This window comes from Parasteatoda tepidariorum, chromosome 9 (assembly GCF_043381705.1).
Source record: "Parasteatoda tepidariorum isolate YZ-2023 chromosome 9, CAS_Ptep_4.0, whole genome shotgun sequence".
In the NCBI taxonomy this organism is placed as follows: Eukaryota; Metazoa; Arthropoda; class Arachnida; order Araneae; family Theridiidae; genus Parasteatoda; species Parasteatoda tepidariorum.
Genome location: NC_092212.1, coordinates 27,601,926 through 27,615,445, shown reverse-complemented (window position 1 = coordinate 27,615,445; position 13,520 = coordinate 27,601,926). Strand labels below are relative to the sequence as shown.

General features: G+C 29.9%; 1 protein-coding gene across 6 annotated transcripts; it reads left to right on the top strand.

The window, feature by feature from the left end:
- Positions 1–2,165: 2,165 nt before the first annotated feature.
- On the top strand, positions 2,166–12,990 carry LOC107444677 (selenoprotein S). 6 transcript variants are annotated; one of them, XM_043050677.2, is made up of 7 exons: positions 2,166–2,419; positions 3,214–3,289; positions 5,043–5,115; positions 7,180–7,323; positions 7,675–7,781; positions 9,480–9,703; positions 12,609–12,990. In XM_043050677.2, exons 3-6 carry the CDS (start codon positions 5,061–5,063, stop codon positions 9,663–9,665), a joined length of 492 nt encoding a protein of 163 aa, XP_042906611.1. In that variant the 5' UTR covers positions 2,166–2,419; positions 3,214–3,289; positions 5,043–5,060; the 3' UTR covers positions 9,666–9,703; positions 12,609–12,990. The 6 variants fall into 6 exon arrangements, with proteins under 6 accessions (XP_042906611.1, XP_071041324.1, XP_042906615.1 ...); XM_043050676.2 differs by lacking the exon at positions 3,214–3,289 and having other exon boundaries at positions 2,262–2,419; XM_071185221.1 differs by lacking the exon at positions 3,214–3,289 and having other exon boundaries at positions 2,262–2,419; positions 9,480–9,707.
- The last annotated feature ends 530 nt before the right edge of the window (positions 12,991–13,520 follow it).

The window sequence follows — 13,520 nt, the reverse complement described above, 5'->3', positions numbered from 1 at the left end:
TTTGAAATAATTTCAGAAAATCTGATGAGCTGTTTAACAGTTGAGAGTTCTTTTCTAAACCTGTACTACTCATCGGGAAGTAGCTCCAGGACGGATTTTAATCTATTAAAGATTATTCTTTTAAATGCTTTTACTATAGTTGGCAGTAGACTGTTGAGTCTAAAAATTAGAAGTTTTTTTATTTTATTTATTTATTTAAAAAAAAAAGCAAAAACAAATTTAGGCATTAAAATCACAGCAGCATGCTACTATTCTTGGGAGAAATAATTGTGCAGCGGCTGCTGCTTTTAAGCCAATTTCAAGCTAAACGCCGAAATGTGGCAAACTTACGTCGCCAGTTGGCGATAAGGACAATCACGATTGCAGACCTAACTGCACCTGTTTTTCTCCTCAGTTCGGTCTGTGACGACGCCTGTGTATGTTGCTGGGACAACCTGTCCGCCACGATGTTTAATCTGGAATTAACTAACTTGTAACCTTAATTGTTATCCTTTTATTAAATTTATTATTATTTAATTATGGCTGGCATTCAGTTAATTGTTTCTATTCTTCAATCAACTTAATTATTCATTATATGTTTTTATTTTAGGAGTCGCGTTAACTTCCACGTGTCTCCTCAATTGTAATAAAGACATCTGTTGAACAAATTTGTCAGCTGATTTATGTAATATTGAGAAAGGTTCTTGATTATTTTATTATCTACCTGAGGTGCTTCTTTATTTTTTAGTTCTTTGATAGTAGCTCTTATTTCATCATCATAAGTAGGTGGAGTGATATATGATTCATTATTAAGCTTCCTTTAACTAGCGTTTTACTTGGATTCAATTCCAAAGCGTTGATCCGAAATACAATTGTAAATTGACTAATTTTTAAATTATTCACTATTTATTTATAAAGTAATGTGGTAGATATTTATTAAAGACAAATGCATTACTTATTAGTATATATTTCTTGCACAGGATTTGCTGAAGTGCCATATTTGGGTTTATACTTATTTTATATTTTAAACTATTTTTCTATCGGATTAGGTAACCAACTAATACAATAATGTAAGCGATGTGATAATTAATTTTAAGATTTCGGTTTTAATGGAAAATAAGTGTTACTCTTTAGTTTATTCAGATGATCTATCATCAAAACAATCAACAGATTTCACCTACCTAGCCATTCGACATATTTACGAAATTTCCTCTTCCTTTTTTCAATTTTAGAAAACACAAATAAAATTAGTTAATATTACATCTTTATTTATCCTTTTTATTTAACAATGATAAAAATACGTAAAATTATCATTTCATATATCCATTCCACAATTCTTATAGTTTCCCTAATAAATCTAATTCCCTTCTCGTCATTGAAAACCCCCATCATTTCTGGGTCTAATTTAGACATGCAAGAGCCTTGGTTACAAAACTGTCCGGGGCCCCCTTGTTACTACATTAAACTAAATTTACATGTTGTTTAGTTATGAAGTGTTTTTAAATTATTCACAATACTAGTAAATTACGATATATTAGTAAATTTGAGTTTATATTTGTTTAAATTTCTGTTAACTCATAACTCTAATAGACAAATCCTTAAGGGAAAACACAAAAATAAATCATTTGTAACATTTAAAGGACTTCCAGAAAGGTGGGGACCATAGGCCTGGGTCTCTCAGGCCAAATATTCTTCAATCATTTGTCATGGAGCTTCAATTTCCAATACAAACGAGACAATTTCATCAGAAATTGAGGGACAAGACATTAATTAGCCCAACTTTGAAAACACTTCTCACATTTCTTCGCTGTTTTTTTAAGCGCCAATCTTAATGAATGCAGTTCACTCACTTTCGATCATCTCAGAGAAAAATAGTGAATCTGATAAGAAATCAAAGTCACACACAGTGAAAACGATCCATCCCGCAGTGAACTGATCGTTAAGACACGGTTCCCAGCAGATAACCAAAGTCAAGCATCCCTGACTGCGATCAGTGCGCGGGTGGGTGACCACTTGGATCAGTCTGCGTAGGGACCGAGTGTGTGCGGTATTGGTCCTCGTCAAACTGTTCTACCTTAAAGTGCTCGACATCACGTGCAGGTCGTAAGGCTATTAAAACGGGGGGTGCCATCCCCTCAGCAGAGGATAAAAATTGTGATGGCATGTCTTCGAGTCATTCTCAGGGCTGTTTCCCCGACTGTCGCCAATAGCTCATTGTTCAGCTCTAGTGCGACGTAAATAAAGTACAATAAAAATAATGATCCCTAAAAAAATGCAATCATGGCTTATCAGCCACATCGAAGACTAATTGAGGCAGATATAAGCAGTCGGAAATTTTAAACGCTTTTAGTCTATATCAAAATAGATGAATCAGCCTAATTTCTTAACTTCAGGGCTTAATTTAATTAGGCCACAAACATTTTTATGATTTATAGATTTGGTAAGATCTGTTATTGAAATAATTTTACAACTTTTCCGATTTGTTTTTAATAGAGGAGATATTGGTTAACAGTGGGGTGCCTTTCTTATTTTGGAAATGTTATATGTTTTTTTAGGAAATAGGAAAAGTTACTTAATGAGATTTTCTAATGAGAATTCACGATAAAATTTGTTTAGAAAGGTGGGATATTTTATAAACAGTAAGGGTTCCAAATTACATTGTCCAAATGCAAGGGGCACCCTATGCTACACGTAATTTGAGATATGATTGATATGCGAGGAATAATTGTTCACTGTGAAGATTCTCTATCATGATCAACGCCAAAAGGAGATATTTCCGTGTTGTGATACGTCGTATTATCACAATACACAGTTGCAAGGTTCCAAAAGGATTTTAAACCTGCAAATTATTTTTAAAAAGATGTTTTTTGCAGTAGTGGCTGTAAGTTATATCCTTTGAGTTGCTCCCCTTCTGTGATATTTCATTTCAGTTTCTCGCTGACTGCTGCCCGGAAGTTGCCATAACTTGGTGATTATTCTCTGGCAGATTTAGAATTGAAGATCTTCACTGTCAAAATAATTGTCAAGTCTTAATGATTTCCTGGCATTGTCTCGCGAGAAACATTCTTAAAGGGGATCAACTAGAAGAGTATAACTCATAACCTTTCCTAAGCAAATATCTTTTTTCTAAATTTACAAGTTTAAAATGCGCACCAGATCATGATACAGAAATATCTCCAATTATTAAATTGTGCGAAAGAAATCTTGTGTTTAACTCTTTTTCTTATTTGATAGATTTTTAAACCTCCTATGGTATTATATGTGCCTGTCTGAATCTGAACCTACAAGGACCTTTTTTCCCAAAATAATGGTGTGTTAATTGACCATGCCTCAATTTATTTTGTTTATTTTCTTATTCTTTTAAAAAATTTAAAATTTATTTATTTATTTTTTTTAAATTTGTTATGCATAGTATAACGTATAGTTTCTTCAGTAGTTGGAACAATTAAATTTTCTACAGTTGGCTGTCAGTACTTTAATGGGTAATATTCTGCAAACGGCAAAAATGATGTAAATGAAATATTTTTCAGTTTTTCTATCAAAAAATTATTGTTATTTTTTTAATACATAGTTAAGGATGTCTAACATTACATTATCCCGTAAATTTGAAGCATTGTTTGAAATGAATAATTTTTTGATTTTAATTTTTAAATCTATGAAACCTCATATTCTCACTCATAAGATACCTCCTTCAAATAAAATTATTTATCTCTGAAATATTAACAATATTTTTCTTGTTTGACTTTTATCTTTTAAAATTAGCACTCATAACATTTATATGTTTTAAGTTAATTTTTTTTTGGGTCTTTAAGTGGATTCCATATAAAAGTTTCTGTACTACCTGTTACCGAGTGATAGAACGCATTTACACAATATTCTTCATTAAATGTATGATTACAGGGCTGATTGTGCTCTGGAAAAAATCAGGATTTCCGGATTTTTCGCTGACAGTGATCCGGAAGTTTCGGAGATCAAAGGTTCAGACGTTTCAAAAAATAATTGATTACAGAAGTTTCCGGAAATAAAATTTTCAAAGGTGGAACTTAAAAACACAGTTTATTTTATTTGTTTGTAAGGGAGAGCCTTTATAAGCTTATATTCAAGATTAATATTCATTTTTTATCAGTAAATAGTTATTATAATCATAAACTCAAGAAAGAAAGACATATTTGTAAATTTCAATTACTTCTCCAGGTCATCATAGGTATGTGTAAAATTTGAAATATATTTTAAGTTAACTAAGAAATGTTGAGAAAAAGGACAAAACCTTGTTTAAATTTTTTTCTAATTTTTCAATTTAAACCGTCTTTTTTTTTTTTTTTTTTTTTTTTNTTTTTTTTTTTTTAACTCAGGAAATTTTCTGGAATTTTGACTTGGGGGTCGCAATCACCCCTGTGATCATAACATAAGCAGGGAGAAGTTAAAAGGTTGTTTTCTGCTGCCACATTTAAATAAATAGAGTGAGAAAAGATGCTTCTGAAGACTTTATTCATTGGGATTTTATTGATATACAAAGAATTGCTCTAGAAATGCTCAAAGAAGTTGCTCAAAAAATCTTTCACCAGATGCGATGTAGGCTTCATACCTGTAAGGTAGGGAGCGATGTACCTATATCAATGTAAACATCAGGCAATTCCCTAATATTGCTCACAACAATGGCAATCCTGGCGCCTAGATCTATATTGCTCGCAATGGGTCACTTGTAGATTAGTATTCCGACATAGATTATTATCAATAGTAAAAAGTATCTTTTATCATTCTTGTGTTAATTCATAAAAAGTGTCAGTAAAAAATTACCTTTTAACTTCTCACCGCATCTGATGTTTATAACTGTCAAAACTTATCAAGTGTAACATGAAAAATCAAAAATTAATAATATTATGCTTTTTAATTTACTTAATTATGTAAAGGAGAATTTTTATATTTCTGGCAATCCGTAAAAGACAATTTTTTATTTTAAACTATTATAATTTTGAAATTTTCACCTGTCATTATGTTTTTATGAAATATTCTGTTCATTTATTTTAACTTTTCAGTTTATAACACTCTCTGTAATATTTCAGCTTTGGTAAAACATAAAAATGGATATACCTGTTGATGAAAAACCAGCAATAGAAAGGAACACTTTTGAAATAGGTATTAAATGCATATTTAGTTGTTACTAATATTGTATGAATATGACCTTAATAGTTTACCTTAGTTTTTTGAATGTCATTTAATTTAAATATTTTTCGTTGAATGCCGTTTATAAAGCATTACCAGGGACTGACAAAAGTTGTAAAATATTATTCTTAGGAACCAGCTTTTAGAATTATTGTGACCAGTTCCGTTTCCTGTAAAATAGAAAACTAGCTTCTCATGAATGTACTTGGCTATTTTTTAGTGATTTGGATCATGCATAATTTTTCTTATTCAAGAAGTTAAACATTCTAATTATAATGTCTATAATTTTATAAAACAAACTATGAAATAAACTTAAAATCTATAGGTATATTATTATTGTTACCTTTAATACAAACATTGAATGAATAAAGAAAAAGTGACCAACCCTTTCTACTTATAATAAATAATAGAATATGTTGAAAAAGTTAGCTGCCAAGGAAATTTTTCTAGGTGACCTGATCCCTGGGACTTGTCGGTCCTTGCTTATTATAATAATTATGAGCGAAATATATCCAATAATTATTTCAGTTTGATCCTTATTCCTTCTATACTATGTTAATATGTAATAGCCAAGGATTTTTAAATTTTTGTTTACTTATCAAAAAGCAATGAATAATTTCTTAACTTTATTTCTGGAGATGATTGAAATGATGGTTGAAACCTCTATTGAGAGCTCATGTATTCATGTACATACAGTACTAAGTCCTATATTCTGATATCTGTTTACCTGATGTCTATTTTCCAGAGATTTTATAATAATTGAAATCAATTCCTTTTTCCATAAGAAATAAAAGTAAAAGAAATTTTTTTTTTTTTTTTTAAATGTTTTTGATCTGTTCACAAAACATTGGGTATAATCCCCCCCACCCTTTTGCTGCCTTTAAAGAGGGTACTTAAATGAGTTTTGGGTGGGTGACCACTTGGATTAGTCTGTGTAAGGACCGGGGGTGTGGTATTGGTCCTCGTTAAACTGTTTGACTGTAAACTGCTCGACATTGCGTGCAGATCATAGGGCTACCGAATCGGAGGTGCCATCCCCTCTGCAGAGGATCAAAATTGTGATTAATTGTCTTCGGATCATCCTCAGGGATGTTTCTTAGACCATCGTCAATAGCCTAATGCGACGTAAATGAACTACAATTACAATAAATGAGTTGTTGAAAAAACGAGAATAGTGTTGAAAAAACAAATTTCTGTCGGAAACAAACTATGAATAATAATAAAGTTGACTATTAATAACATTAAAAAAAAATATCTACTTAAAAATATTGATGTTTTCTTTAAAAAAAAAAATTTTACACATTTCCATTCTTTGTTTGAAAATATATTTTTTCTTTTTATTATCCTTCCAATTTGTAACTTGCAATAATATGTTATTTTGATCTGAATAATTGATAACTTTTCTTATCATATGAAAAAGAAAAAGACGAGAAAAAAATGTTTTTATTCATGAGAAAGCACCTGCTTACCTTTTTACTTACTTTTTAGTCTTTTTACTTATATACGTACTTACTTATTCTTATTTACTTTTTTATTCCTTTTATTAGATAATTTTTTTATCATACTAAATATTCTTTTATTAAATAAATGTTATTCAACTAATAACAAAACCTATTGCCAACTATTAATAAAACATATTGCCGTCAACATGCCTAAGTACTTCGGCCTGTGGCACTTCATTGCCAGTGGAACTTATGTAAAAATATTTGTGCACCTTTTCTAATAATTATAGCTCTACAAACATGTGTTCATAACTATCTTTTTGCATTGCATATATTATTTTTTAGAATTGTTGCACAATATAATCAGAAAATTCAGTTTTTTTTTTCAGAAATAGTATTCTGGTAAAGGATGTCATCTTTTATCAAAATATTTAGTTTGGTTTTCTTAGAATGCTGTATTTGTTTAACTACCATGATTTATGTGCATATTTTATACAAAAGCATTTATAAATTTCTCTGATTAATTTAAAATATTATCACTTTGTTTTAAGTTCATTATTTATACTTATGATTCTAATGAACTCATGTCTTATAGTTACAGAATTTTTATCTACATATGGATGGACATGCCTGTTCATTGTTGTTGTTTTAAATTTAATTTGGAGTCACTTTTATCCTAAATACAAAAAATGGCAGGAAAGACAGGAAGATCAAAGAAAAGAAGCAGAATACAAAAAAGGTATTGTTAAGATAGTTTTTGTAAAGTTACATCTTAGTAATATATATATTTTTTCATTTCACTAATTTTATTTTGAAATCATATTCATATAAAATTTAATTTCTAATGCATGAATACAATTACATGCATCTAAGTACATAGATAAATAAGTTTACAAAAGAGGGAGAGAACATTTATCCAGCAAATCCATCAAATTTTATGGTACATAAAATTCATAACAGTCGATAAAAAGTTATGGATTCTTGAAAATTAATCCTTTTTTCGTGTACTTTAAAGTACAGATGTTTTTCTATTGTGAAATATTTTCTTAATGGTTTAAAGTTGTTGAAATACATTCAAAATTGTTGTTAGATCCAACCCGGTTGATTGAAAGAGAGGAAGCTATGCAACTTGCTAGACGGAAACTCCAGGAAAAGCATGACCAACTTGCTCAGGAGCATGCAGAAAAAATGCGACTGGTAATACTTACTTAATTTTTTATAAACAAAAAATTTGAAACTCATGAATAGTTGTTTAAATATGTAGAATACTTGTTTAAAAAATTTTCTTTTTCAATGTGTAGAATCAGGACTTGAAAAACCGCCCATCCACCAAATATTCCCCACGGACAACGAATTTCTCGAATTCGATGTCCGCGCAGACAGCCATTTTCCTGTTAATGTTCGTGATACATTTTCAATATTTGTTATCTTACAAGAGTCTAGCGCCTCACTTCTAAAATGACCCTCTAATCTAGAAATCCCTTTAATTCCTTTGTCAGACCAAATGCTCGTGCTCACGTTATCGGTAAACAAAAGAAAAGTTGCTCTGTGCATGTGCATTTGGACTTCTAACGAAGGAATTAACAATTCCTCTGATCACGTACTGCCCAGCTCGTCACGCACTGTTGACTTCTCTTCTCGAAAGTTCTTGTCTCCCCTCCCTATTTCTGAAAAAGTGAAAACAAATGTTGCCCGACTCTGCTTTCATTACCGTTCTAGGCATATTTATGGCAAAAAGATGAAATGGCAGCAATGCATTAGCAATTATTTTGGTAACGGAATCGGAAACGATACCAATAAAAAGGGGAAAACTGGAATTTTCTGAAAATACACCTAGAAATTTAATTCTCTTATGTGTAGCAACATGTACTATGTTTAATATAAAAATTCTTTTATCTCTTGCCGTTTGTTTTGGCTGTTCGTGTTAATATTAAAATAGATTTTTTTGTTATGCTAGAAAGAGGAGCAAAAAAAGAAAGAAAGAATTGGAGCAATGGGGAATCTTATGAAAGGAAAGATTCTTCATTGAGAAAGAGCTGAAATTATTTTATCTCTTGCCGTTTGTTTTGACTGTTCGTGTTAAAATTAAAATAGATTTTTTTGCTATGTTAGAAAGAGAAGCAAAAAAAGAAAGAAAAAATTGAAGCAGTGGAAAATTTTCTGAAAGGAAAGATTCTTCATTGAGAAAGAGATGAAATTATTTTATCTCTTGCCGTTTGTTTTGACTGTTCGTGTTAAAATTAAAATAGATTTTTTTGCTATGTTGGAAAGAGAAGCAAAAAAAGAAAGAAAAAATTGAAGCAATGGAGAATCTTATGAAAGGGAAGATTCTCCATTGAGAAAGAGATGAAATTATTTTATCTCTTGCCATTTGTTTTGGCTGTTCGTGTTAATATTAAAATAGATTTTTTTTGTTATGCTAGAAAGAGGAGCAAAAAAAGAAAGAAAGAATTGAAGCAATGGAGAATCTTATGAAAGGAAAGATTCTCCATTGAGAAAGAGATGAAATTATTTTATCTCTTGCCGTTTGTTTTGGCTGTTCATGTTAAAATTAAAAAAAGATTTTTTTTGTTATGTTAGAAAGAGGAGCAAAAAAAAGAAAGAAAGAATTGAAGCAATGGAGAATCTTATGAAAGGAAAGATTCTCCATTGAGAAAGAGATGAAATTATTTTATCTCTTGCCGTTTGTTTTGGCTGTTCGTGTTAAAATTAAAAAAGATTTTTTTTTGTTATGTTAGAAAGAGGAGCAAAAAAGAAAGAAAGAATTGAAGCAATGGAGAATCTTATGAAAGGAAAGATTCTCCATTGAGAAAGAGATGAAATTATTTTATCTCTTGCCGATTGTTTTGGCTGTTCATGTTAAAATTAAAAAAAGATTTTTTTTTGTTATGTTAGAAAGAGGAGCAAAAAAAGAAAGAAAGAATTGAAGCAATGGAGAATCTTATGAAAGGAAAGTCTACAAAACCAAAACCCAAAGATGAATCTCAAAGTTTGAGACCAGAGTATAATCCATTGATGGGAGGAAGTAGTAGCAGTTCTTGCTTCAGACCTACGCGTCGAGGTACCAGCGGGGGAGGATGAGGTTAAATTTAACATGTAGACTGATTATCATTCCACCAGTAAGTAAAGTCCAATAATTATATTTTATATTATTTACTTATTATTTGAAACATAGTTTTGAAATAAGCGAGACTAATCTTAAGCAGGGCTATCAAAAATCATGATTTAAAAAAGAAATTTCAGATTTTTTTTTTAAACATTTACCAACCAAAGCTCTTAAACATTTTATTCATTTTTCTTAATGTTTAATAAAAGCAATATTATATTATAATGAAAACTAAACTGAAAAAACTAAACTCAGTGGCGCGACAGCCCATAGAGGGCCAAGGCCTACTGTGCCCATCTCAGTTTTCTTGACCTTGGGCTCTGGGGTACATGAGCAGATGTTTCAGTTAGGTGGTCAGCCGAACGCGAAACCCCTAGTATTTAGTTCCCAAACATGCTTGGTACTCATTTATCAACACTGAAGGGATGAAAGGCTGAGTCAACCTTGCCCGGCCCGCGGATCAAACCCAGGACCTGTGGCACGGGAGCATGAAGCGCTACCACTCAGCTACTGGGCTTCTATAATGAAAACACTTAATATTAATAACTTAAAATAGTTAAAGTTATTATATGATTAGAAACTAGAACTGAATAAATAAAATCCTACTTTATATATTCAAGCTTAAATAATTTCATGAATAATGTAATAACAAAGACCTTATTAGGCAGTCAAATATCATTCAAAGAAAAAAATTAATTTAGATCAAGAAACATAAAAAAGAATCTGCCTAGAATTATTCTAAATTACTTGGCAGAATAAGTTTTTCTTCATTATTTATATCTATGAACTACAAATTTAATATGTTTTAAAATAGCTTGTAAATAAATATGAACTAAATGGGTATAAATAAAATAGTATGTTTATTAAAAAAAAAGTTGTTCAACAAACAATTGAAGAAAAATAATAATTTAAAAGCTTTAAATCACTCTAATCTTTTTTTTTATTGTTATTTATTTTTCTATTTTGAACATCAAACAATAATTGTACTTCATCTCATTATTTCTCTCAAAAAAATGTCAATTCTTAATGAAATCCAACTTTAAAAAAAATTACAGTCATAAGAATCATAAAAATGAAATTTAATAATTTTAAATCAATTTATTTTTATTTTTAAATCAAGTGATTTAAATCATGCCAACCCTGATCTTAAGTAAAAGAATGAACTAGCAGCAAGAATTGTGCTTAAAAATAAAATCTTCTTTTTGGAAACGGATGGAAGCTCGGCATAGTGTGTGTGTCAAATTTGATGCTTCTTGCTAAGTCAATGTCTTGTGATTGATAAAAACAAAATAAGACATAGTTGCCATCAAAAGATTGGGAGGAAAAGTATAATGCGTTTTTTAAAAAGTGCTTATTTTCAATTTTCGTTTTTTAAAAGCCCTTAAAGGTGTTTTCTTTAATGGGTGTTTTTAAAAGGTGTTTGATATTCCTTTTTTGAAAAAGAGATTTTTTCTTTACCCTGTCGAATTTCGGCACGTATTATGCAAAAGCGTGGTTTTCACCACGATCCATATCTTATGAAAGGGGCAATCATTTTACATGTTTTATGAAATTCTTGCGAGTCCGCTTGTGAGTCTGCTGAGCTGAGTACGGTGAGATTCTAGCACTCTCATGTCTAACTCTGCTGCATTTTTCTAGGTATTCTCAATTTCAGGCTTTATTTTCCACCCTCATTTTTCGAACCGAAAATTCTCTCGATCTTTTTATGGTGGCTAATATAATCAAGTTAATTTATCATAATCACGTAAAGTCTTTGAAAATTATTTTGCATTTTGTTAATATATATATTGCTTAAAAATATTTTTAGGTGCTTAAAAAGTATTTCAAAGGCGCTTATTTTTTGTTGAAAGATTTGGCTACGCACCCAGTAATGGTAATGGTGAAAGGGGCAAATCAGGGCAATCTACATATTCATATGCATTGCTAAGTTATAGGGCATAGTTGACATCATTTATTAGAAAATCGGCCCTCGTATGAGTGAAACAAGCCTTAAGGGAGTATTGAAAAATAATTCAGAAATATTGAAAAAGTTTATAATTTTGATGTATGTTTTAAAATTCAAAGTTTAATGTTAATAGAGATAATGTAATTCATGACTTATAAAACTCCACATAGCACTGAAATAAAATTAAAATATATAGTAAAATCTCAAAAAAATTCAAGGCTATTTGATATTCTCCTAATTAAGAGAAACTACATTTTAATAATATTATTCCTTATAATAAACTACAGTAGCTATAATTCCAGGCAATATGCCATAAAGCATGCTTTTTTCGAAGCTGATGTTTTTAATATTTGTTCCTCATTATAGGACAAAATTAATAATTGTCACAGGGGAAATAAATATAATAAATGATAATTAAAAAATTATCTGCTAATTGCCCCCTTTGTTATTGACTGTGCACTCCATATGCATTTTGTGCATTTTATTATTTTTTTTAATAAGTATGGTGTTATGAATATTTTATAAACTGTTAGTTGCTTTACTTCATACTAAATTTTTATTATTTTTCTTTATTTTAGAAATAAGTTTGGTAATGTTTGCAAAGAAATGCTTCCAAAGAAATAATATTAGTATATCAACAGTTTCTTTTTTTCAACCATTTAAGCTTTTTAATTTTTGGAAAAAAAATGGCTATGTATTTTTAAAAAGTGGCCACTGTTAAAAATGCAACAGCACTGGCCAGTAGTAAAATTTTTTAATTTAGCCAGATGTCCCTTAGTTGTTATTTGTGGGCTGGTATGTGAGAAGTTGAAGGAGATTTAACTAGATAAAAGCACTATACACAGAAACATCTTATTGCCTCTATGAAAATCCTTGTGTTTTGCACTAAATGCTTTTCTGAATATGTAGCTTATTATTTAATTGCCCTTCAATTATATCCTTTATAATTGTTAATTATGTTTTTCCACACTAGGTTAAATGATCAAATATTCCTATCTGAATTGTGTGGAATGAAACCTAGCTACATGTTATTCAACCACTCTGAGCTGCAGAATTTCTTTTGTTACTTATTGTGGTGTTTTGGGGCAATATTATGGTTCATTTGTTTATTTCTCCTACTATTGTAACAAGAAGTATTATGATGCTACTTATCAAAATGGGCGTAACCAAGATTTGTAGTTGATGAATCTGTGGCTTAGATGACATTGTATATTCTTAATATTGTAAAATAACTATTTTTGAGTATGTATGTGTTTTGTTTAGTTAATGGATTTTCAAGCTATTTTGTTACTAACTTTTAAAATTTGTAGAAAAATGTTTTTTTTTGTTTTGTTAATAAATTAAGTGTAAGAACAGGACTTGTAATTTTTTAAATATCTTTATTCTATACATATTTAGTTAAATAAATCTGGTATATTTATTTAATGTCAATGAATATGTGACAAAAATAATTAAAAAACATAGTCTAGATCATTGTTTTTCAACTGCCAGTCCACAAGCACTATTCACAGATTTGCTGCCTTTTTACTTCGAAAGGAGAACTCATGGAACTATTTTTAGATTTAGGATTAAAAACACAATTCAATATAATGAACTTATATCAGTTCTGGATAAGAACTACAAAAATTATCCTCTTCTTCATGCAAAGGCAATTAATTTTGTCTTTTTCTTCTACATTTTTATTCGAAACTACATTTTGGATTGAGTTTTATTTGAATAGAATGTTGAAATCGATTTATCTTTTGTCTGTTTTTATATGAAGCTGTAACTGGTTTGACACATAAAATTGACATGTTAGTCAGCAGTAAACAAGAGCGGCAATTACATTAAATGTGGTTATTTTTTAAATGTGTTAATTATTTCCTTTATATTTATCTCTTATTTA